The sequence below is a fragment of the Anguilla anguilla genome, chromosome 6, assembly GCF_013347855.1.
Source record: "Anguilla anguilla isolate fAngAng1 chromosome 6, fAngAng1.pri, whole genome shotgun sequence".
NCBI lineage: Eukaryota > Metazoa > Chordata > Actinopteri > Anguilliformes > Anguillidae > Anguilla > Anguilla anguilla.
The window spans coordinates 34,472,393-34,498,736 of NC_049206.1; the positions used below are offsets into that span (position 1 = coordinate 34,472,393).

General features: G+C 41.0%; 1 protein-coding gene and 2 long non-coding RNA genes across 4 annotated transcripts in view; 1 reads left to right on the forward strand and 2 right to left on the reverse strand.

Moving 5' to 3' along the window:
- Positions 1 to 240: 240 nt before the first annotated feature.
- On the forward strand, positions 241 to 24,994 carry LOC118230527. Of its 2 annotated transcripts, none has more exons than XR_004765864.1 (4): positions 241 to 576; positions 5,310 to 5,433; positions 5,862 to 5,930; positions 22,774 to 24,994. It is a non-coding gene; the product is annotated as an uncharacterized LOC118230527 (long non-coding RNA). The 2 variants fall into 2 exon arrangements; XR_004765863.1 differs by having other exon boundaries at positions 5,862 to 5,926.
- Positions 8,660 to 13,164, reverse strand: LOC118230526. Its single transcript, XR_004765862.1, has 3 exons — positions 12,199 to 13,164; positions 9,995 to 11,116; positions 8,660 to 9,885 (listed from the first exon to the last, which is right to left on the reverse strand). It is a non-coding gene; the product is annotated as an uncharacterized LOC118230526 (long non-coding RNA).
- LOC118230524 (NADH dehydrogenase [ubiquinone] 1 beta subcomplex subunit 1-like) overlaps positions 17,236 to 26,344 on the reverse strand; it is a 58,895-nt gene continuing 49,786 nt past the window's right edge. The window contains exon 3 of the mRNA XM_035423623.1: positions 17,236 to 17,416. Coding sequence (XP_035279514.1) covers positions 17,380 to 17,416 — 37 coding nt within the window. The 3' untranslated portion in view covers positions 17,236 to 17,379. The remainder of the gene's footprint in view (positions 17,417 to 26,344) is intronic.

A 26,344-nucleotide genomic window follows, 5' to 3' on the forward strand; every position in this document is an offset into this window, starting at 1 on the left:
CGTAGATATTGTCTTATATATGTATAGCCGTAGATATTGTCTTATACATATATAAGACAATATCTACGGCTGTGGTTATATATGCATGCCTACGCCGACCACTCCAGTCGGTTGCCTGGATACGGCACACTCCGGTACTTTAGGTGGCGATATGACGATATATATATATATATATATATATATATATATATATATATATATATATATATATATATCAACGTTTCCGCTGGTAAGGTTTTGCCTTGCCACCATAATAAAAAAATAAAAAAATAAAATAAAAAATATATATATATTTTTTAAATTTTATTTTATTATTTTTTTACAGTACATAGCCTATATATTAAATTCTTAAATTCAAAACGTTAAACTTCCCAAATATTTCTGCCTAAATGCGCTTTCAAAACCATACTGTCGCGTCCACATATTTATTTTCAAAAAGAGCCTAGGCCCCGCGCTCTGTGCTTGCTCCTTTCTCGCTCCTTTCTGAGGTTGTCGGAAGATTTGCAGTGCGCAAAGGTCGCACTGTCTGTCAAAGCGTCACTTTTTTTTCTTCAGCGACCGAAAGACAAGGAAAAGGTAGGTAGCGATGCTTCAAATATTACAAAAATACCATAGTGTTAAACAGTGTTTGAATTGGACCAAAATAAGTGCCGGTGCCTACTCCTCAAAATGCATACTGTTTAAAATAAATTAATGTTGGTAATCAAAAGAGTCGGTACTCATATACAAGTCTTGACAGCTTCTGCCCATCTCAAGCGCTGGCGTTAACTAGGCTATCATTTGGTGATGACAACTGGCGGATCCTGAATCTTTTCGGGCAAGTGGAATGCCTTATGCAGGTGTCTGATCGGACAAGTAAAAAATAATTGTTATAAATATGTAGCGTTATCTGAAAGTAAACAGTGTTTGTTTGAGCCGAAGAGGAACCAGTTCCAGTCGAGCTACGTAGGCCTACGTGCCTACCCTTTTTTATCTAGAGCTGCTGTTATAATGGTAGACAATACATCTGATTAAAATGGTGACTTGGAGAAACCCGTCGGATGTCGCGGCCGCAAATTGTTGGCAAATCGCCAAAACAGCGCGAATTAAAAAAATTTTTTTAGGGCATTTAAAATGTTTGAGTGATTCAACTACTTCCATTTCCATACTACAACATGGTGATTTTTTTTCCAGGAAAACGAAAGGGAAAGTGTTTATTTTTAAGGTTTTGTGAATTTAGTGAGCTAGCAAAACTGAGAGTTACGCCGGGCACCCACCGCACGCGTCGCGTAAGCGTCGCGTAAGCAGCACGGCGAAGCAGCACGGCGCGACGCGTAGGGTGTCTCCACTGGTTCCGTTTGTGTCGCGCAAAGGCTTGCGTAATAGCTATATATTCCTAGTAGCTCTCGCAGTCTGCAGTGGGATTACATCGTGTATTTCACGTTTGTTCACGACTGTTGATTATGGGTTAAGTGAATACTTTGGTGAGAGACCTTTTTCAGTTTGTTAATTTGGTAATATTTCGTTAACTCGTAAATAGGCCTACGTGAGAAAGTAAACGCTTTCAAGAATTACCATAAACTTAAATCGCAACGTAGCCTGCATAACAATCAATCTCAAACTGTATTAATTTATTTGCTTGGTTAACAAGCGTGCCAATTTCATGAAGAATATGTAATGATCATAATAATAATAATAAATAATCCGTAATCAACCATTGGGAATTCCCGTGTTGTCTTGTCATTCACGTCAAAACATTTATAGGATCATATTTAGTTAAATCATCATGAAAAAGACAGTAACAGTTTAATCTTGAAGGGATATGAACACCACAACGCCATGAACACCGGAAGCTTTGAAGTACAAGCGCAATAAAGGCTTGCTTACAACTTCATTTATAAAATAGGTGCATTTTCATCGGCAAAACCACTAAATAATCTGATTTTTTTAAAGCTCTCTGGATTATCTGATTTTTATTAACAAGCCCTTTTTGAAAGCACGGCGAACGAACACATCGGAGAAGTCAAATAGGCTGAGCAATGGTTGGTTAAAAACTACCTTCCAACACTCGAGCTAACAAACCGCTGCTCGGTGCATTCACTGCTACGTCATTCAATAGGCTACGTCTTTCTGTGGTGTATTTTCAAATTTACCCCACCCCCTCCGCAAAATAAGACAGCGAAACTAAGTTTGCCTTTTCCCCAGGTTCCAGTTATTTTTTTATTTTTTTATTTTTACAAAACGAAAAGGCTTGTATTTTTTTAGCTGCTTATAAAATATCTGGGAGGTAACTAGGGACACACCCCCAGTAATATAAGGATGAAATATAAATCAGAGCATGTATACCTAGCATTTTAGAGCATATTTCTGTGTATAAACAGGCCACCGTGACGCGCGACAAGCCGAAAAAATAGAACAGAAGCGAAAAACTACGCTTCAGTTCGCTTGTGTCGCGCGAGCTTCGCAGCCGGTACGAAGCCGGGCACCCACCGCACGCGTATCGACCGCGAGCGCACTACGCGCGTATTACGCGCGTAACTGAAGCGTAGTTGAAGTACTGTTATTACAACGGCAGCGGGCGACGTCGTCTCCACCAGATGCGAACGCGTCGCGTACCGGCTGCGAAGCTCGCGCGACACAAGCGAACTGAAGCGTAGTTTTTCGCTTCTGTTCTATTTTTTCGGCTTGTCGCGCGTCACGGTGGCCTGTTTATACACAGAAATATGCTCTAAAATGCTAGGTATACATGCTCTGATTTATATTTCATCCTTATATTACTGGGGGTGTGTCCCTAGTTACCTCCCAGATATTTTATAAGCAGCAAAAAAAAAAAAAATACAAGCCTTTTCGTTTTGTAAAAATAAATAAATAAATAACTGGAACCTGGGGAAAAGGCAAACTTAGTTTCGCTGTCTTATTTTGCGGAGGGGGTGGGGTAAATTTGAAAATACACCACAGAAAATCGTAGCCTATTGAATGACGTAGAAGTGAATGCACCGAGCAGCGGTTTGTTAGCTCGAATGTTGGAAGGTAGTTTTTAACCAACCATTGCTCAGCCTATTTGACTTCTCTGATGTCTTCGTTCGCCGTGCTTTCAAAAAGGGCTTGTTAATAAAAATCAGATAATCCACAGAGCTTTAAAAAAATCAGATTATTTAGTGGTCTTGCCGATGAAAATGCACCTATTTTATAAATGAAGTTGTAAGCAAGCCTTTTTTGCACTTGTACTTCAAAGCTTCCGGTGTTCATGACGTTGTGGTGTTCATATCCCTTCAAGTTTAAACTGTTATCTTTTTGACGATGAACTGATTTTACTAAATATGATCATATAAATGTTTTGACGTGAATAACAAGACGACACGGGAATTCCCAATGGTTGATTATGGATTATTATTATTATTATTATTATTATAATCATTACATATTCTTCACAAAGTTGGCACGCTTGTTAACCAAGCAAATAAATTAATACCGTTGTTAGATTGTTATGCAGGCTACGTTGCGATTTAAGTTTATGGTAATTCTTTAAAGCGTTTACTTTCTCACGTATTTACATATAAAAAAATATTAAGAAATATTACCAAATTAACAGAATGAAAAAGGTCTCTCACCATGTATTCACTTAACCCATAATCAAAAGTCCTGAACAAACGTGAAATACACGATGTAAGCCCACTGCAGACTGCGAGAGCTACTGGGAATATATAGCTTTTACGCAAGCCTTTGCGCGACACAAACGGAACCAGTGGAGACACCCTACGCGTCGCGTCGTGCTGCTTCGCCCTGCTGTTTACGCGACGCTTACGCGACGCGTGCGGTGGGTGCCCGGCGTTAGGCTACAGTCGCTACAGCTGACAAAGAGGGCTGCATTCTAATGACGATTATGATTGTATCGAGAGGAGCAGTCCCACAAGCTGCTGCAGTGTCCAGAAATTAATACAGATAACACTAGCTAATAAAAAAATACATTAATCAAGCATCTACGTTAGGAAATTTTTGTATCATGCCTCTCAGTAGAATAAGAATGTGTCAGGATCTGGACTGTAATTCATCCTTTTGTTGACTTTGGGTTTCCTTTTTTTGTCTTTGAGTGTGTCGTGGTAATATGTTCCACCTGTGTCTTAATTGTGCTGTATATTTAAGTTGCCCGTTTTGTAGCTGTCTTTGCTCAGCCTTTGTCCTGTCTACCTTGAGTAAGTGCTACCGTGTGATCTCTTTTGTTGGACTGTTGCTGTGCTTGAAAACTCTCTTGTGTTTAGTTTCTTTTTCTATGAGTTTTTTGGATTTAGAAATTTTTTGGCCTTCCTTGCTTACATGTTTTTTGGAATCCAGTTCTTTGTTCTTGGAAAATCAAAAACCTTTTTTCGCTAGACTTCTGGTGCCTGCCTCTGCTTTTGGGTTCATCAGTCTTTGAGTCCTAGCCCAGTGGTAGAGCTCTTGACTCTGACCACAAGGACCGGGGATCGAATCCTGACCCGGTCCTGACAGAAAGAGCCTAAAAATGAACCCAGCAGAGGATAACTATGCCACCGAGGTTCCTGTCCTGCAAAACCTGGTGGCGGCTTTGACCAGTCAAGATGTTTCGATGCAACGCCATGAAGATATTCTTGCACGCCAAGAGGCGGCCGTTTCAAGACATGACCAGGTATTTGGTGAAATACTCAAGACCATCCAGCATCTTTCATCACAAATCCATGCAGCTACTGTCCCTCTTCCTCCCTCTCCTACGTGCCCAGTCCCAGCCCCAGGTCCCACAGTTGAGCCACACCTTCCAGCCCCAGAGCATTACAATGGGAATCCAAGTGGCTGTCGAGGCTTTCTAATCCAATACTCATTGACCTTCCAGCTTCAGCCCTCCTCGTTTCCCACTGAGCGTTCCCAGATTGCCTACATAATCACCCTGCTCACAGGTAAGGCCCTAGCTTGGGCCACAGCTGTTTGGGAATTGGGAGGAGCAGTCCCCGATCTGCGCAGTCCCCGATCTGCGCAAGCTATCAGTTATTCACTGCTGAGTTCAGGCGGGTATTTGATCACCCAGCCTGTGGTCGCGAAGCCGTCAACCAGCTCCTTCTCCTACAACAAGGCACCCGCAGTGTGGCTGACTATGCTATCCAGTTCAGGACTCTAGCTGCAGAGAGTCGCTGGAATCAAGAAGCACTGATGGCAGTTTTTCGGCATGGTCTATCAGAACACATCCAGGATGAATTGGCAACCAGAGAGGAGGTGGACAGTCTTGAGGCTCTCATTGAAATGGCTCTGCGCCTGGACAATCGTTTAAGGGAGAGACCTCTGGCCCAAAGACTGTACAACCGTTGTTTGTCCCCTTTTAGACCCCTGCCTAGCCCAAACACCCAAGAAGTTCCCGAGCCAATGCAGCTGGGAGGCACTCGACTCTCACCTACAGAACAAGAGAGAAGAATGAGGGACTGCTCCACCGGCGTCCACCCACCTTTGGTAAATAAATAAATAATTCTGACCGGCGGTTTTACAAATAACTATGACAATCCAGTCCATTTGTCGCATGCTCCAGTCCATGTGTTCTCTCTAGCCAGTTACTCGCTCAACCAATCAGAAAAAAAAAAAGAAAAATCTGAAGAAAAAAAAAAAACTCAGGAGGAACAGTCTTTTATATAGACAGGCACAGAAAGAAAAATATCGTTGATTGTTTTGATTGTTTGGAAGTGGTAGCTAATTTCATTAACATGTAATTTCATCTACGCAACATTTTAAAGAGAGATGAATAAACTGCCCCCACGAACGCCGGCTATTATTAACAGCAACTTTGATTGCTTGAGCAAAATCAGCAGGTTGCTGATCAGCAGCTAAAATAGGATTGAATATTTCCCACATACATAACGTTTCATTTTGTTTCAATTCGACAGTTTAAGAAAGATGGATAAAGGAGGAAGAAAGGGAGGACAAAGGAGGAGGATGAGCGATTATTTTTGTGGGTAAAAACAATTCTCAGCATTAATGACACTCAATAAACTTGACATATTTTATGTAAAAGCTTGCATCAATAGTATACATTCTTTTTAAAACATTGTTTTCTTTAATTACAATTATGTGCACAATACATTAAAGATACATACTTCAGATACATTTTAGAATGTTTAATTTATCCTTTTTTAATTCAGGGGGTGCACAGTTTTAATAGACCATCTTACATTTGCTCAATATATTGTAGAGTGGAGGCTAAATCCTCAAAGAGGAGCAGCAGCCCAGCTCGCAGCAGAGCCGGATCTAGAAGTGGGCAGGGGTGGGCAGTGCCCACCCAAATTGGTCAACTTCATTCTGCGCCATTTGAATCTGCCAATCACTTTTATTTCATTCGCTCCATCAGAATTTCCTGATTTCTGATTTACTGGTTGGACAGAATAAAATGGTAAATGGCAAATGGACTACATTTATATAGTGCTTTTATCCAAAGCGCTTTACAATTTATGCCTCTAATTCACCCATTCACACACCAACGGTGAAAGCAAGGTACCAAACAGCTCATTGGGAGCAATTAGGGGATAGGTGTCTTGCTCAGTGACACTTCGACATGCCCAGGGCGGGGGATCGAACCGGCAACCCTCCGACTGTCAGACAACCGCTCTTTCTGTCCAACGGTATAAACAATAAACAACGGAGATGTCTTAACTCCAATATCATTCTGCGGAGCATTTGTAGTCGCCTGTGACAGTGGAGGAGGAATATTAGCTCATTCTTGTTAAAATGTCATTTTTAATTCATTGTTGCTGTACTTTGTTGTAGTGTTGTGCTGAATAAGGGTCTTTGCTGGCAGTGGTTTAGTTTACTAGATCGCTAGCTAGCTAGCTAGCAAGCACACTAGAACAGTATTTAACATTTGACAGTTTGCTAACGTTGATATCAGTGCTCAGCATGGCTGAATTATGGACCGGGCCAGTGCCCCGGGGCCTCGGACTGCCAGGGGGCCTCCAAGCCTCAAGCTGCGCGCGGTGTGTGGCCCAAGACTTTCGAAAGAAGTTGAACGCCAGGGCCCTCAGTGCGCACAGCGCAAACTGACCGCTAGGCCCCTGGGTGCTTATATCATGAGCTAACCACTAGGGCTCCCCAGACCCTTCAGCGCTTACAATGTGAGGGCCCCCGGGCCCCTTGGTGTTTAAAATGTGAGCTCACCACTACTGCCCCCAGACCCCTCTGCGCTTACAGTGTGAGGGCACCCAGGCCCCTTGGCGTTTAAAGAGTGAGCTGACCACTAGGGCCTCTAGGCCCCTGGGGCTTAAAGCGTGATCTGACCGCTAGGGTCCCTGGGCCTCTCGGCACCTACAGTGTGAGGGTCCCTGGGCCCCTCCGCGCTTAAAGCATGAGCTGACCACTAGGGCCCCCAGGCCCCTGGGTGCTTACAGTGCGAGTTCACCACTAGGGCCCCCAGGCCCCTGGGTGCTTACAGTGTGAGTTCACCACTAGGGCCCCCAGGCCCATCGGTGCATACATCGAGCGTAACACCTGGGCCTGCTTTGAACTAATAACTGACCTCTCGTCTTCAAAAGAATATTCTGACTATTTATGTAGGCTATTTCCCTTTTAACACAGCCTAAAAAATAACTAATAAATCTAAACGTGAAAGAGCCTAAATAGGCTAAATAATCAAATTAAACACAAATTAGGATTAGCCTATAATTATTTAAGATGAAAAGGCAAATGTTTGTATTCGGGCTTTTCCTACACAACAAAATAAATAATAGGCCTATAAAATGAATGATTTAACGGGGGTGGTCTTACTTTCCCAAGTTATGCAGTGTTCTTCAACCTTGACATGTGGGAGAGGAACACAAGTTTGTCCACGTTACGTGGGAGAAGTGAACTTCAGGTTTTGCCAACAATGAAGCCAGCCTTTGAGAATATTCTCTCCGATGGTGTGGATGTGGATTGGAATACAGAGCACACGTTTGGCTAGCGGTCCTCATTTTTTCTCCATCAGTTCAGTGGCCCCCACGTTGTCCTTCAAAATTCTCGTGAATGATTGTTGTGTGACATTTTTTGAAACAACTGCCTTGCAAAATGTTACCCCTGGTGTTTCTGGTTTTGCTAGCTAAACTGTTCGAGAATAAAGCTCAGCTGAGTGTTAAATTAGCAATCAGAACAAGAAGAATAAAACAAAAACAAAGAGATTTCATCAAAAAAGGGCATCAAGGCTGAAGGAACATATGAGGAAGCGTAATGAAATAATAACAACGCTAATCCATACTGACGTATTTTTTTTATTTAGTTTTCTCCGGCTTGACATCTTTACACAGAAATCAGACCCAGCTCTGCTCCACCTATACCGAGGTTAATGCTCTGTGTAAAGACGGCTTTATTCCGATCATTATAATATATTGATAAACTTCATGGTAATGTAAATAATGGTAACATTAAGGCCAGTTCAGATCAATAATTCGCAACGAGACGAAACTGTTTTAGAATGTTGCAGAGAAAATTGCAGCGGTGTGAACTGGTTAGTAGCAGAGCCGTTGCCTGCCCTGTGGTCTCAAAAGACCCACCTTGTCAAATCGCCAAGTGCAGTTTTAGAACGTTAACAATAAGACGTCTTGGAATTTTGCAGGTTGCATCCAGTCTCGTTGCGAATCATTGATCTGAACTGGCCTTTAGTTAGCTACGTTGCAACAAGGTAGCGTTGCACTCGAGAGATGGTTTGCGAGGTCGGTACCAGTCGGTAGCGTTAGCTAGCATTTTTTCTAATTGTTAGCTGACATTAGATTATGTTAATTACATTAGCTAGCTAGCTAGCTAACGCAACGTTGTCGTAAAATTTTCCTCGACCGTGAAAACCGTATATTACATTACATTACATTACAGGCATTTAGCAGACGCTCTTATCCAGAGCGACTTACACAACTTTTTACATAGCATTTTACATTGTATCCATTTATACAGCTGGATATAATGTCTATGGTGAAAACTGCATGACTTGTTTACCTTTTGGACAGATGTGGTTTGGCTGTTTTCGTCACGGCACTTTCGACACAAACCGTATCGGAAGCGCTGTCCGAAAATTTCACTTTACCGTGAAGAATATCTGACTTGTGCACATTCTTTGACAGAGATTACCGCTAGCATAGAACAGTGTTACGGAGAAATACCATATTTAAGAGAAACAAATCTGCGCCGTCACTACATAGCTGTCTAACTACCAGATTAAAATTAGCACTTACATGAAACCTACCATGCATTAAATTTAATCGCCCGCTCAGTCTATTTATATTAATAATGCAGTCATAGCGCGGAGCGTTCGAAACCGTAAATGCCTGCACCCCCTTACCAAAAAATAAATAAAACTATAAGTTGCATGTCAAATTTAAATATAGCCCAAATAGTCTGACTTTGGCACTAAATTGGCCCACTTTTCAGTTAAGTCTAAAGTAACTGATACATCCACAGAGCACTAGTGGTTTACTGCTAGCTGAGTATTTTACGATCATTTTCTGTACTTGAGTATAGCCTGCCTACTTGATGTACAAAAAGCTGCAAAGTTAAAGTATAAATCTAACTGGATTATGGTTCAAAATGAACCAAGTACTTTAAGTTGGTTATATTACTGTGCTTATAAACCTTTGTTGGGTCCACTTGTCAAAGTTTCCTTCAGCCAGTTTCAAGTAGCATCATTTCATGAAAGACACCCCAGCACAAATACATCAATTCAGGGGGAACCCTGATAACACCTAGGCACTGAAACCACTACAGTCTAAATGCAAAATAAAATTACAACATAATGGGAAGTCAATATATTTATTAAGTCCACCACAAATTCACATTTGTAGGTAATAAATAAATAAATAAGTCATCACTGCAAGCAAAACATTCCCCCTCCACTTGAGGCCTCCCCACACAGTCCAAATGGTACCAGCGTCCACAGTCCTCCCTGGTGCACTCAATCTGGAAGAAAATGCTCATTTTTAATATAGCCCTTTGATAGTGTGGATGCAGGTAATGGCAGATGTATAGGACATACAAATTCAAGTGTAGAAAAAAAAAAATTACAAACCCATTCATCCAATTTAGCATTTCTTGCATATCTGCTGGTGATATCGTCACACGCCACACACAGGTCTGTCAAGTCATCTAAGAAAAATGGAATGAATGTGTGACACTGGGAAGAACTGATCTTAGATTAGCCAAAGTTATGCATACTCATACCAGTGCAGCTCAGCAGAGTGGATGCTATGTCTCTGCGGATGGCTCTCATTCCTGCGTCCACTTCAAATACAATCTCACTGCCTGACAAGAGGCACTCTGCAAACTAGAAGTATAGTTTCAGGTAGTATTCATTTAGAGTGGTTTACATTTGCAAATGACCTATACTTACTTTTCAGACAAACACTCCACATGAGTTGCAATCTTCTTGCTTGGGATGGGGCAGAGTTCCACATGTTCAGCGTGATATATTTATTTTTGTCCTTATAAATGCCCTGGAGAAATCCAGTGGTCAGATTAACTCCTAACAACATTTAAGTCAACAGATGTTGTATTACAATTAATCTTACCTGGTCACATTTTTGCATTTCTCAATTGCTTCTGGCTGAGCCCCGAATGGGTCTAGATACACTGCCCTTCTCTGCTGTGGATACATTGCCTGCCAAGACAATATAGGTTTTTGACAATCAAAATATTTACTATAATTTCATGGCATGCAGTGTTAAGCCTTACCACTAACGTCCAGTGGTGGTTTTCATTTACTGCACCAATGAGAAGATCTAATTTGTCTGGTTCAAGCTGAAAAATAAAATGTTACCCAATAAATGTCTAGTGCATTAACATCTAAGTGAAAAGATGTGAAGTGAAAACTGAGCAAGATTTTCATTTTTCAGACACTTTGATTTTCCCTGCCAAATTGCAGTCATGGCAAAGCAGTCAATCAAGAAAGCAGTTTTTGTTTTCTGCTTCATCTTTAGTGATAGGTAGGCATTCAGTACCTGGATATAAGCAAATTATTTTTAACATTGGTAATGAACCAAAGCACTAAATTTTGGTTAGTAGCAGGCAAGAATATACCTCATCAACAAAGTCTTCTCCTGGTGCAGTACTCATTAAATCATGAGTGAAGAGTTTATATGGTCCAACTTTGCTGCAGATTACCTTTTTCTCCCTGCCCAAATTTCATCTATCACTACAGGAAAAAAAAGGTCAGATGTGGAAGTTTAAATGGACATTTCAACAAGGCAAATATACTTACAGTCACCACACATTGCAAGATTTAGTGGTTCAGGAGAGGCTGGAGGGATTGATGACTGGCAGGGGGTGGCAGAAACACATGGGGAGGGTGGGTTTGATTCTTCAATCAGAGGAACACATGGCGAGGGTGGGGCAGATTTGGTTGAACAGGATGAACATGGCGAGGGTGCAGGGGAAATGTCTTCTGTGGTGTTGGATGGGCCAGTATGTAATTTATAAGGAATCATACTATCACATGATATGAATTTGCTGAGATGATCTGTGCTTATCTGCCGGATGATTCTTTGGTCTGCCTGCAGATCAGCACTTTTTCCCTCTAGCCTTAGAATTCTGTAAGGACCCAGTCTGTCATCTGCCAGCTTGTCCCCTTTAATTTTTTTACTTTTCATATTTTCCAATAATACAAGGTCACTGTGGCAAACACGCCTGCCGCAGGCCACCGAAGTGGCTTTCCTAGGGGCCCTCCAGCACCGAGACACAGGGAGATGATGTTCCAACAGTCCAGATTTATTTACAAGGGTTTGGCAAGATGTTACAGTCAAAGTGAGCAGATCTAAAACACTGTCATGACAGAGAGGCTCCTTGTGTGGGTGGGGATGGCAGATTTAACCTGTGCGCACTGATTACCTCACTGCGCACAGGTGCAGCCACTCCTGTTCCTGGGTCCAATTAGCCTGGCCAATTATCTCATTCTTAACCAATTATCCAATTGGCCAGGTCTAATTAGCTTGACCCAGGGCAGGTGTGGCTGCTTAAACCAGCCATCCCCACACCACAGTCACCCTCTTTAAAAACCTCACCCACTTGTTCTGCCCTTCTCTTTTTATCTTTATCATTGGCCCTAGCCACATTTTCTGAAACAATTTTTTAAATGTTCTCTTGTAGCTTTAAACCCTGAGAAAGTACTTCCCCTGCCACAATATCCTCTATGTTGTCAGGTACCTTGAATGAAAAGAAAGTCCTGTTAGATACAAGTTAGCAAAAGAAATCTAAAAGGAAATGTAGAAGGGTACTCACCCTAAAGGTCTCTGGGACCTCGCACAGATATCTGCTCTCTGCCCAACATCAGGTCACTACAAAGTAGAATACTTTGTAGTGATCTGTACCTTCGTTCGCAAGCCAAACATAGCTGCACTGAGGTACAGATCCCAGTTCCACGGCTTCTCCTTTACCAATTTGGTGAGGGTTCTGAAATGTAAGCATGGTTATGAGTCAGAATTCTGACTTTAAAGTCAGAACTCAAAAAATAAATTTCACGTGGCCCTAATCCTATTCCGTAGAGAGATGGCTACTGACTGTGCACAAGGTTGTCTAAACTAATGTTGCCTTTCTTGACATGGTCTGGTAGCTAGCGTTAGCTGTGCAAATAACTAATTTAGTAACGTTACATTGTCATCAAATGTAATACGAAATCTACATCAACAAATAATATGAACTATCATGTTACGCAAAAACTTTTTAGGGTTCCACAACACTAGTAGACACCGGAAAATAACCGTACGCCGCTCACACTCACAAGAGAGTTGAAGAGCGAGCCTGTTGCGTTATCTCCGCCTACCCTCTCTGGCGGACCAACCACTGATGGGTGATGGAAAATGCGTCACTAACTGTGCGCCGCTTGTGATTCTTTCCCAGAAATGTAGCCATAGACGCCCAGTTCTTTAATCATAAATTATAATAATAACAATATTAATTTATATAATAATAAGTTCAATAACCATTGTGTTACCTAATTCAGCGTTATATAGTGACTTAAACATTTATTTTAATGAAAATCTTTGAGATTGCCACTAAGTATTTTACTGTAAATAGAGGGTATGCAATGACGTCACTTTCCCACCCGAATAGGCCCCCTCAGTCAGACTGAGTGGCAAAACATGTTGCGACATGGCTGCCTTTAGTAGAGGAAACTGCAAAACCAGGAGTAAAACAAACGATTATCTGCTTAAATTAAAGGCAGTTGGACTCGACAGTGATCCTTACAACTTACCAAAGAACCAGTGGTCCATGGACATTGAACAAGAAATCGGAGCTATCTTTTTATAGACTGACGAAAGCTGAAGAAAAGAGAAGCAAATGCATCACTGCAATTCTCAGAAACAACTCGAATCCAGGCACCGAAACGTGGATTTGCGGTTGTTATTTTGTGTTAGGTATGTTGGATTTTTGGGTAAAATCATACCTTAATTTATGTGCTCGGCTAGCTAACACTATCTAACCATCCGCCCTTTGTTTGAAGAACACAAGGCTCATCATCATGGATGTTTTTTAATTAAATGCTGACAAAAAATTTAGTTACACAGAATATAAATGAAAGATGCTAAATATTTAATTGATGAGTAGTCAAGACAGTACATAACTTAAGGTATGATTTTACCCAAAAATCCAACATACCTGACACAGAATGACAACCGCAAATCCACGTTTTGGTGCCTGGATTACAGTTGTTTCTGCGATTGCAGCAATCCATTTACTTCTCTTTTCTTTAGCTTTCAGCAGTCTGTAAAAAGATAGCTCCGATTTCTTGTTGAATCTATTTGTACGGTCAATCGCACAACAGCTCTTTCCCATTTTAGATGTGTTTTTTGTGTTTTCGCAGCAGTCAAGCTGAACGCTAACGCTGCCACTCAGTAGTCTTTCTGCCACTCAGTGGGTGTAACCGCAGTGACTTCCGCTTACTGTGACGTCATGTGCATACCCTCTATTGGCGTATCGCCTTAAGGTAAAAACAGGGAAATCCCCACGTTACCATGGAGATGGCTGGCTGTCCCTTGTTGAGGAGGTTATAAGTTAAACGGATTCACAAGCTACTGCATCTCTAACGGCAATTTTAACGAGTTAAATAGTAAAATAACTAACATAGTCTAACTAGTTACCTATTATTATTATTAGCGAACCAAATTTTGAAATCGACAGTAAACAAAGAAACCCAAATTTGCGTTATTGATGGCACGCGCATCGGGGTGCCTGAATCCTGATGTGCGTGCAGTCAATAATGCCACAGATACGTGGAAAGCCATGCTGCCTAAAAAAAATCCCTCTTGATGACTTCTTGTTCAGTGCGAGATGGAAATTGCACGGTTCTGTTTAAGCGGCACCGTCATAGATATGGTCAAGTGGGTTGTCCCTGTCTCTAAAAATTTGTCGAGGCACATTTTCCTCCTCCAATGGCTCAAAAATGGCTGCCTTTTTTTCAGTTTTTTTTAACTTAAGGCAATGTGTTGCTAACCTTAAATTAAACTAAGGGAAATCGTCGTTAAGGTGTTTTATGCAACACTTAACGGATTTTAAGGGATTACTTAAGGGAAAATGCAATACTTAAGGGAAATCTTAAGGGTTTTCATCATTTCACTTAAGGAAACCCTTAAATAACACTTAAGGGTGTTGCATAAAAAACCCTTAAGTTTAAGGGACATTTAAGGGAAAACTTAAAGGGAAATTTCACTTAAGGTGTTTTATGCAACCGGCCACAGATCTTTAAGGTAGCCTAAATTTCCATTAGCTACCTAGTCCAGCTAAATTGCTATGAGAGACGGCAGAATAAAAGTATATAGTCTCTGCTACTATCAAACCCGTTAGCTCGGTTTTCCTCATGACCATTTTACGATTTAATTTCATTTTTTACCTTGAGAAAACCAGTGCCTGCCCGCCGCGGGGCAGATGGGTTCCCCCTCTGAGTCCGGTTCTGCTCAAGGTTTCTTCCTGTTATCACTCAGGGAGTTTTTCCTTGCCACTGTTGCCCTAGGCTTACTCTTTGGGGGCTGGTTCTCTGTAAAGCTGCTTTGTGACAAAGCTCCTTTGTTAAAAGCGCTATACAAATAAAATTGATTGATTGACCGATTGATTAAATGGTCAACATGCAAAAATGACAAAATCTTGATAAATTGGGTTTATGTATTATTTTACATTCATACAATTGTCATTTTTTTACATTACGTTTATCATCATCACCACTTCACCTTAATCAGCACTATAGCATCATTTGAAACATAATTTAAGAGCAAATTAAATATGGCTATTCTCATTTTTAAAATTTATGTTGGCCTATTTATTTCTTATATGTGATCATCAGCACCATCATCATGCAAAGACAGAAATACTACTACTACTAATAACATTTTTAATATTAGGCTATTGGTAGAAATATCAGAAAGAGACTGTAGTCAAAATAATATGCTTATTTTAAGAGCCACATAAACACACTGCCACATACCATTTTGTCCATTGTTTTGGCTGTGGCCCTGTGTTTATAAATTCACCAGGCACAGCCACAAGCATCGGTTTCCAGGTGAGAAACATTAGGTGAGGAAAAATGCACCCAGTTCCACCTTGTTTGAGTGTCCTGTTACTTTGTTGCAGTAATATTTAGAGTAATTCTGTTTGTTTTGGAAAACAAACTCCCAAAGAACAGACTAGGATTATGCCTATAGACATTTTGGGTATGTCATTTTCACACTAGTGTTAAAAAGAGGTCACAACAGAAGGGGTTAACCTATTTGAATGTACTTGTCTATGGATGCACTTGTCCATGCACTTCAGTCTACTTTAAGTCACTAGTTATTTGGTGGCGTCAGATTTTTGCAATTAAGTATATGTGGCCTGAAATGTTGCATATCATTTTTTTTTCAGCATAATCGTGCCCTGTGTGTTATTTTATCATAGAACCATGTTTGCCATTCCTATGAAGGACAAATGACAAAACTTCACAGTGAAATATTACAGACCTATAGAAGACCTCTAAGGCCTTCAAATAAACCCTAGACCACACAAAAAATAAAATGAATGAACAGACCAAATTTATTATTTTCATTTCACAAACCGTAAGTAAATCAATGTACTTACAAATCCACAACTCACCTTGATAACCAAACAATTTTATTGGCAGCGATGTAACTTCTCCAATTTGTGGCTACCATGGCTATCAAAAATAGTGTCCGGTGCTGGCTGGGCAGTCATTTTCCTGGTTGCAATCAAAGAACCAAAGGAATAATAAAATAAAAAATAAAAAATAGTAAAAGATTAAAAAAGAAAAATGTGTGGCTCGTCTCTTCTGCGCAGTTTGTGTCGCCACCTCCTGTTTCCTGAATCCCGGTTCGTCTGTGGTGGTTGTTTGCAACAGAAAACCTAGCAATGTTTGTTTTTTGTGCTATGGCCTTCAGCAGATCCAAACAGATCATATAGACTGTGAGAGATGAAAGGAGCTGGTCATAGCCTATCTCCTTTATGTACATCATGAATAGCAAGTTGCTTTCAGAGGTGGAAAGTCCAGGAGAAAAAAAGTCCTGCCACATGTTTCTTCCACCCATGAACTCAGCCACCTGATTTCACCAATTTGTTCTACCTCCTGGCTAAAGAATTAAGCTAATTAGCAAATCTAAGTGATTGGAACAAAATACTGGGGACGACTTTTACTTTTTTAACCCGGATTTTCCACCTCTGGTTAGTTTGCGTCAGAGAAAAACTTTCCTCCAATTGGCTTGTCAATATAGAGTGAGCCACAGGAGTGGGCTCTTCTTGTAGCTAGAGGGCTTGGCTTCACAGTGCAATTTAAAGTTTCTACATGAAACAAAAGCAAAGTAATTCAATATTACAGATTTCTTGTTGTTGAGAACATGGTCGACACTTGAGGGTTCAACTGCAGTAAGTCATCAACAAAGGTTTGATGAAAAACAGAAATAAGTATTTGGGAGGAATGAGGAATTTCTAGATCTTAAATAATTTTCATTCAAAATCACTTGTGCATTGTTTGAATTGTACTCTCAATCATTGCTTGTGAGTAAAACCATATTTTATGATTATTAGCACATCACTGCAATAGATATGTTGTATAACTACGAGTCCAAATTATTTTTTCTGTACTATGCTCGTCAAGATTGATTCAATTATTAAAACTCAGTTTCTACAACTGCAAATTCTGTACACAGCTAAAGAATGCATTATTAGTACATTGTAATAAAAAATGATTTACAACATTTAGAGAATGCAGATGCAGGAATGAACCTTTGTTGTTCATGCAAACATTTCACACAAAATGAGGAACAAAAGACTCTCAAGTCACCAAAAGAATTACATTTATTAGATTGACAGTAACTTGTTTTTAGAGACATACAAGGCCATCTATTCTAACAAACATTCTTTGAACAAAATGGTATATCAAAAGGAAAATTAATAAATATCATAGTTCTCCGTCAGAATCCATTACTTCCATGTGACGACTTCTCCTGGCTTCAGCTCCCTACAATGCAAAGTACGTTGATCACAACATGGAATAAGACCTTGTGTATGAAAACAATCAAGACATACATCTGATATTATGGAGATATTAGTCTCAATATTATTAACAGATGTGCATATGATGATCCATAAATAAGACATTACAATTGTGTTTTACTATCCACAAATACATATCTGTGAATGTTTGCTAATGAAATGAATGTTCACTAATTTGTACAAATGCATACATATTGGTGAATACATGTTTTCCCTTTTGCACAAATACCTCGCACTTTGTATAGAAAAATCAAATTATTTTTCAAATATCCACACGCATTTTTTGCACGTATTTTTTGTTTTCAAATGTAAAATTTACTTGGTGTTGAATCGGCATTTACGGGTTGTGATGGTCTGCTTGGGCTCCTTCCTGTTCTGTGTCTGCTTCCTTCTGCAGGACAGTTGTGGGCAGGCCGAACAGCTCATCAGGTTAACTGCCTACACCTGGCCGGTTGGCTATAAGAACATGCGCTCCTCATTCCCCCAGAGACCTCTCTCCATGACACTTCTGTTTAGACTTGTTAACCTTTTGTGGCATTTTGTTTTCGCACCTTACAACATCCCTCATGCATCCCCTCACTCACCCCACTGATTACTGATGTACACACTTAAATAATACATACAAAAAGAAATGATTACCTTAGTTAATAAATATCTTTTGTTATACTTGATTCTGACGTTTGGTCCCCCCTCGTCACTGCCAACAAGCTGGGTTGTGACAAATGGGGGCTCGTCCGGGATTATTGTTAATGTTTAATCCCCTTTATCAGTTTGAAGGCTGTTTGTAGTAGTAGCGCTTTTGGGCTTTACTTCTCTTTGTCCTGGTGGATCACGTGACAGTCAGGTGGGTCACGTGAGGTGACATTGGAATTTGGGAAAGACGGAAGTAGCATGTGGGTGCTATTTGTTTGGCTACCCTTTTCAGGATGGTATGTTAGCGCTAAATTTGTGGGGAGATTTATATCCGAAAATAAAATTTGGTTTCAGTGATATAAGACGTTCACTGTGGTTTGTTTGTGCCCTCTTTTGGTTTGGTAATTTGTATGATGCCTTAGTGGCTTTGTTGCGCTGACCTCTAAGCAGCATTTGGGGCGTAACTTGTTTGGTTTGGGAATTGATTGTCCAGTTTTAAGTGTCGCGCTGGAGAGAGAAAAAAAACTGTTTTCAGTCCTCGCTCAGACAGGATGTTCTGCTCTGCTGGCTGCTGGGACATCAAGCCAAGGAGATAAGCGTTGTTTCCTTGGTGCAGCAGTGAGAGAGTTTGCACCGATTAGGTGAAGCAACGTGTCCCTTTAGGGCACGCTGAGCGTGGGGTTAACTGTTTGTTTTTTTTGTTTGGTGACTGTGGTCAGAGCATTTGCCTCGGGAGCACGTCCGTGGTTCGGAGGGTCATCAGTGGCTGGTTGCGTTGACTGAGCCAGCGGTATCCAGTGCATGAGTACCCACCACAAAGCCACTCGAAGACTACGGTTGAGATTAGCATAGTTTGGGGCAGCTTCTTTTCTATCCTGTCTCTCTCCTGGTGTGCTTTGTGGATCAGCGTTTGCATCTGGTTGTACTGGTTTGGTGTGCTCAGTAGAGGGGAGAGCGGGACACCCTTCATTTTGTCTTTGTAGTTTGTATTTGCATAATAAAAAATATGGCATCAAACGTAGGTGAGTTTATTCGAGCTCCATCTGAAGAACTTCTGGCTGGTTACGCAAAGGACCAACTATTGAGAATAACGGACCACTATGAAATTGACATTAGTGACAAAAGATTAAAGAACACTGTTAGATCTATTTTAAGGGCTAGTTTGATTGAGTCAGGGATACTGGCAGCCTCTGCGGAGGACTCGCCTTCCTCTAGCCCAGCTCCAGTCTTGATTCGGCCTGCTGTGCCTTGCCTAACTTTTGAACAGCAAAAAGAATTGCTAATGTTACAGTTAGAGCATGATTGGATCAAGCACTTAAAAGAATTATAGTTAAAACAGGAATTGGAGTATGCTAAACTTAAGTTGCAGCAAGAGCAACTACAGTTGGTCAGAGATGGGAAGCTGTCAAGGGAGAGCCTGTTTGATTGTTATCCTGAGTCTCCTTCGGGTCGCTCCTCTTTTGGTCGTGCTCCGGCTTCATTTGATATCGTTGTAAATTTGCGATTGTTGCCTAAATTCAACGAGAAAGAACCTGAAACATTCTTTTCATTGTTCGAACGCATTACGGATGCCAGAAGCTGGCCTGACTCTGATCGAGCTTTAATGTTATAGTGTGTGCTGACTGGGAAAGCCCAAGAAGCATATTCTTCGTCTCTCAGTGTAGCTGATAGTGAGAGTTATGCTAAAGTGAAAACGGCTGTTTTACAAGCCTACAAACGGGTTCCTGAAGCTTATCGCCAACGTTTTAGAATGTTGCAAAAAATCTGATAAGTAGACATATGTGGAGTTTGCACATGAAATATTGTCACACTTTAATCGCTGGTGTTCAGCCTCTGCTGTTATAACCTTCGAGGGGCTCTGTAATTTGATACGGCTAGAACAATTTAAGGATACTATTCCTGATCGCATTGCTGCCTATGTAAATGAACAAAAAGTTAAGACTGTATCTGAGGTTGAGGTTTTGGCCGACGAATACGTGTTAACCCACAAGAGTAGTGGAACCCCGTGTACGTGGGGACTTGGGTCGCGCAGAGAGAGTTGCGTTTCACCCGCAAAGGTACTTTGAGGTGTGAGCTGAGTCAACTTCACCTAGACTTGAGCATGGCTCCCGTGGCAAAGCTGACCCTAGTCAAGCGTGTAATTACTGTCAACGGTTTGGGCACTGGAAAAATGAGTGTCCTGTTCTTAGGGCTAAGGGTAAAGTTAGTGCACCTGCTAAGCCCAAGCCTACCGCGCTTGCGGCGCCGGTCCCGCACTCGTCCAGTTCCATCCCAGTCTCAGGTCCAGATACATGGTAAATCACTAACTGACTCAGACTACTCCCCTTTCATCACTGATGGTTTTGTGTCTTTGGGTGGGACTGATCAGAAGGTTCCAGTGAAGATCCTGAGACACACTGGTGCTTCTGAATCATTTGTGTTAGAGTCAGTGTTACCTTTCTCAACTGTGACAGACACGAGCAATTGTGTTTTGGTTCAGGGAATAGGATTGAATGTTCTGTCGGTTCCCTTGCATAGATTGGAGCTGACGTCATATCTGGTGCAAGGTGAGGTTAAGGTTGGCGTGCATCCTTCATTACCAGTTGATGGCGTTGATGTTATTTTAGGAAATAACCTTGCTGGTGGTCGCGCCTGGCGTGATGTGTCTCCGCCTCTGGTAGTGTCTTCAATCCCATCGTCGGTGCGATCTCCTGATGAGAACGCAGTTTCCCACAGGTGTTTTCTGCATGCGCTGTTGCACGCTCTATGAGCCAAGCTACATCTGAGGTTTCCACGTCTGTTAAGGGAACAGTTAGGGAACAACTTGCCTTTCCTGTACCTGAAATGCCGTTGTCTGTGCCTTGCCCTGATTTAGTTAAGGAGCAGGGGGGGCAGACTCCACTCTTAAAGATTTGTTTGACTTAGTTGTACCTGTTGAGGAGTTAAAAAACGTTGCCCACGTTGCTCACTTTCTCCACGACAATATGTTGATGAGAAGCTGGATCCCTCACCGCGAATGTTTTGTGGGAGTCTATCTGTCAAGTTGTAGTGCCTACTAAATATCGTAATCTGTGGTTAAAAACCTCTCATGATAACCTTGCTGGTCATCTGGGCGTGAAAAAAAACTTATGACCGTATTTTGAGACATTTCTTTTGGCCTAGATTAAAGCGTGATGTATCCGCTTATATCAAAACATGTCATACCTGGGTCAATGGCGTGACGTGTGTTTTTTGTGTCCAAATCCAATATTTTCATTAATAAACATTAAATGTATGATAACATTATATGAAATACCTCTTCTCTATCTCCTCTATTTAATAACATCTATTAATGTTGAAAATTTAAAATTTTTTTGAGTTTTAGCATTTTTAAGGGTTAAATGTCAGTCGGTGTAACCTGTCCGAACCTAAATTCACACAACAAAAATGCCATAAAAATATCTAAAACTACAATAAAACTATTAATTAAATATTTTGGCTTAATTTTATATGGGTCTGTTATGATATAAAAAGATGTGGTACTGTAGTTATATTTTCAAATGATTCCATTACTTAAAACACTTTTGTCCAAAAAATGGATTTCACCCAATATCAGTTGGTGTAACCTATATCAAGAAGCCATTTTAAATCATGTGACATTGAGGAACCCATGTGACAGCATTTGACATCACAAAGACCCCCCCCCCCAAGGACTCATTTGACATGCAGAAAGGTTAGTAAGTCTCTTATAAATATTGAATAATTACACCTTTTTGAGCACTGGTTTGATGGGGGAAACTTTTCTGTGTCACATGGTATGACCCCTGGAAAACTGTGAAAATAAAATAGTTTTAAAATGTTATATTTATAGTAAACCGTGATAGTATGGACTTGATGTCAAGGTCGTCAGTTAATATAGGTGGCCTAAAACATGCCTGTTAAATTTGAATCAAGGATGAGAAATCAGTTGGTGTAATCATAAAACATCAATTAGTGTAACCAGAATTTCCAGTTACACCACATTGACAACAGTTACACCAGCTGACCAAAGACATGATATTTGATGTTTTTCATGATGTTCATTAAATTGTATTTACTTTATATAAAACATATATTAAATAAATCTATTTTAGTGCAATTTTATACATTTTTACAGATGCCTTTGTCAAGTAATCACAAAAAGGCACATAACTTCCAAACTGAATCCCATAACATCATGAAACTTAGTGGAAAGCTTGGTCACGGGGCAGGGAAGAGCTGATTAACTTGTCACCGCGATTGGCCAAAAGGGGGTGTAACAGTGGGCGTGGCACATCACAAAAAGTTGCATAACTTCCGAGTGGATTTGCGTAACACCACAAACTTTCAGGGTAGGTTTGTCATGGGGCAAGGAAGAACAGATTAACTTTTCACACTCCATTTTAGGGGCGACATAGCTCAGGAGGTAAGACCGATTGTCTGGCAGTCGGAGGGTTGCCGGTTCAAACCCCACCCTGGGCATTTCGAAAGTGTCCTTGAGCAAGACACCTAACCCCTAACTGCTCTGGCGAATGAGAGGCATCAATTGTAAAGCGCTTTGGATAAAAGCGCTATATAAATGCAGTCCATTTACCATTTGATTGGCGCTCAACCTCCCGGGGCCTTGCCCACTTCCGTTTTGTTTTTTGTAGATTTGTCTTACTCAAATCTCTGTGGAATGTCTGTGGAATAATCAGCTGGTTTTCTTTATAGTTACCAAAGACAGAAGACGGAGGGGAAGATTGTTGGTCAGCCAATAACCCAGCTGTCAAACGCCAAAAAAAAAGTATTGGTTGAATGTTGAATGCAGTATTGGTTATGTGTTTTATATAAAAATCTGTAATTAAATTAATATTTTATTCTGATTGTTGTGATTGCTTGAATATCCTTCATGACACAATCGCTAGACATTAGACTTGGTTGTGTTATGTATGCATGCCTTCTAAATCTGCCTGCCAGTATGCCACTGCAGAAGATTTAAGTTATTTAAGTTTAGAAATGTCTAAGTGTTCTTACTATATTATTCTTACATTACCAGCAGAACAAATGTGATTCAATTCTAAATAAATATCAGGCCATAATATCTGAATTTAACTATAATATCAGTTGGGGTAACCGTCACGGTCATGTGGGGTAACCAAAGTTTTTAGTTTTATATTCATTAATTCACAATGCTATTGCAATGCTATATCAAAACATTAAATACTGAGCTTGTTTACAAGGGATACAAATAGCTTTTGCAAGTTTTGTGACAAGTTTGTCTCTCCCTACAGGAAATAATTGTTGACGATCATACAAAATAGCATTTACTTAGTGAATGGCTAAAAATGTACCATGCTTAAAAAAATTATATTAAACAAAATTTAAGTTACATGTATTTAAGCCTCTCCAAACTCAGATAGTTTGCTTATTCCAGTAGTTGTAAATGCATAGAAAATGTATTAATTTAAATATAGGCATGGTTTTTTAGGGGAGTAAAAACATCCATCTAGCATAAAAATGCATTTCAGATATTTTGTATATAATGAAACAACTGTGATTACATAAAGAAAATTCATGTGGACTTAAAAATAGGTTTTAAATTCATTTTAGTGTACGTTTATTTTTTTAAATTCTGAAAACCATTTGTCATTGACCCACCTGCCAGTTAACTGGAAAACCCAACCAGAAACTAAAACCTGTACCTGTTTCCTATTCCTGCAATTAGCCAGCCATTTGAATACCTGATCATTGATAGTGTTGGCCCGCTGCCTCGCTCAAAGACTGGCTGTATGTACTTGTTTACTGTGATGTGTCAGACTTCCCGGTTTCCAGTTGCCTTTCCTCTCCGGTCCATTACAACCAAGTCTGTGTTAAAGGCTTTGACTCAGTTCATTTCCTGGTTTGGCATTCCCAAGGTCATTCAAAGCGATCAGGGATTTAATTTTACTTCACACCTGTTCGCCCAGGTCCTCCAGCAGCTCCATATTAAACACAACTGCACTGAACTGGACAGGGACTGGAGAAAGAGAAAAAAAGAAGCGCTCGCACTGCTTCAGCACTTTGAGGTGTATGTGGGGTGTGGTGTTGTTCCTCTCGTTGTCTACTCCGACCACAACCCCCTGACTTTTCTGAAGTCTATGCATTGTTCCAACCAACGGATAATGTGTTGGTGTTTGTTTCTGCAGGCCTCTCACCTTCATGTTCGCCACATTAAGGGAAGTGAAAATGTGGTGGCTGACGCGCTGTCTTGTGCGCTCCCTTAAGCGCACGCTATCCACGTTTTGCACCTTTTCCTTGACTTGTGTCTGTCCGATCTGTCTGTCCCGCCTTCGCGCTCTTCCGTCCTCTTCTCTCCTTTCCTCTTAAATCGCTTCCTAGGCGCCTTGGTTGCTGAGGTTGGGGTGAGTTGGAGGACGGCTGAGGTTGCGTGGACCGGTGGAAGACTGGCGGCTTGGCACTGGAGTTGAGTATTCGCGTTTATTTGATGTTGTTCATGGTTTTTATACTTGGGGGCTATCTGTGTTTGTATGCGTCCTTTTGTGGTTGTGTAGGGGATGGTTTAGGGTCCCTTATGGGCCCCTTTTTATGGGGGGGGGGGGGGGGGGGGGGGTTCGACGGGCTGCTCGGGCTCCTTCCTGTTCTGTGTCTGTTTCCTTCTGCAGGACAGTTGTGGGCGGGCGGAACAGCTTGTCAGGTTAACTGCCTACACCTGGCCGGTTGGCTATAAGAACATGCGCTCCTCATTCCCCTAGAGACATCTCTCCATGCGGACACTTCTGTTTAGTCTGGTTAACCTTTTGTGGCATTTTGTTTTCGCACCTTACAACATCCCTCATTCATACTATACATGCATCCCCTCACTCACCCCACTGATGACTGATGTACACACTTCATCATTACTTTTTGTAAGTATTATTTACCTTAGTTAATAAATATCTTTTGTTATACTTGATTCTGACGTTTGGTCTCTCCTCCTTGTCACGGCCAACGAGCTGGGTCGTGGCAGGGTCAAGTGACATTCACTTGCATTCAGTGAGGGAAGTTTCTGAGTTACCTTTATGTTTTTTTATTTAAAAGAGGTCAAAATCTTCATTCTGGGTAAGCTGCATAATTTTGAAGAATTTTGTGGATTACAAAATGTGAGATAGATTTTAAAGAATTTTCATAAAATTAAAAATGGCGGAAATACACGGTGGACATTGTGGGTTACTAAGGCAAATCTTTTTGTACAAAGCTCATGAGACTATTTCAAACAGACTGAGAAATAACCTTGTTGAAAAAACTTGAAGGTTTGTATTACTGTTACTACCCCCTACTGGCAGATTCCCACCCAATTTTGTGTGTTAGTACAGGGTTAGCAGTAGTACATAGGAATAGAGACCCAGACCAAAAATATAGGACCCCAGTAAGTCTGTCATATGAGTGCTGAAATTCGAGGGGCGGATGGCGGTCATGTTTTTTGAACTGAGACACACCTTACTCTGGACTAAGACACAGCTTACAAAATTTCAAGCCATTTGGTTCATCAGTTATGGCATTTTCACATTTTCCCCGGCAATGGGCGTCACCTATTGACCAAGCAGAACCAAGGTGTGTACTTGGATTGGCATCACCAAAGTACACTACATGTATTTGTACGGCCTAAAGTATGTGGACACCCGAACATCACACCCATACGTGCTTGTTGAACATTTCTTTCAAACCCGTGGGCATTAATATGGGGTTTGCTATTCTACAGCCTCCACCTCTTCTGGGAAGGCTTTCCACTAGATTTTGGAAAATGGCCACAGGGATTCACTTCCATTCACTTCCATTCAGCCAAAAGAGCATTAGTGAGGTCAGGCACTGATGTTGGGTGATAAGGACAGGCCAATTCATCCCAAAGGTGTTCAATGGGGTTGAGGTCAGAGCTCTGTGCAGGCCAGTCAAGTTGTTCCACACCAAACTTGGCAAACCATTTCTTTATGGACCTTGATTTGTGCACAAGGGCATTGCCACGCTGAAATAGGAAAGGGCCTTCCCCAAACTGTTGCCACAAAGTTGTAAGCACACAATTCTCTAGAATGTCACTATGCTGCAGCATCAAGATTTCCCTTCACTGGAACCAAAGAGTCAATCCCAAACCATAAAAAACAGCCCCAGACCATTATTCCTCCTCCACCACACTTTACAGTTGGCACTATGCATTCGGGCAGGTAGCGTTCTCTTGCCATTCGCCAAACTCAAATTTGTCCATCAGACTGGCAGATAGCGAATAGCGATTCATCACTCCTAAGAACGTGTTTCCACTGTCCCAGAGTCG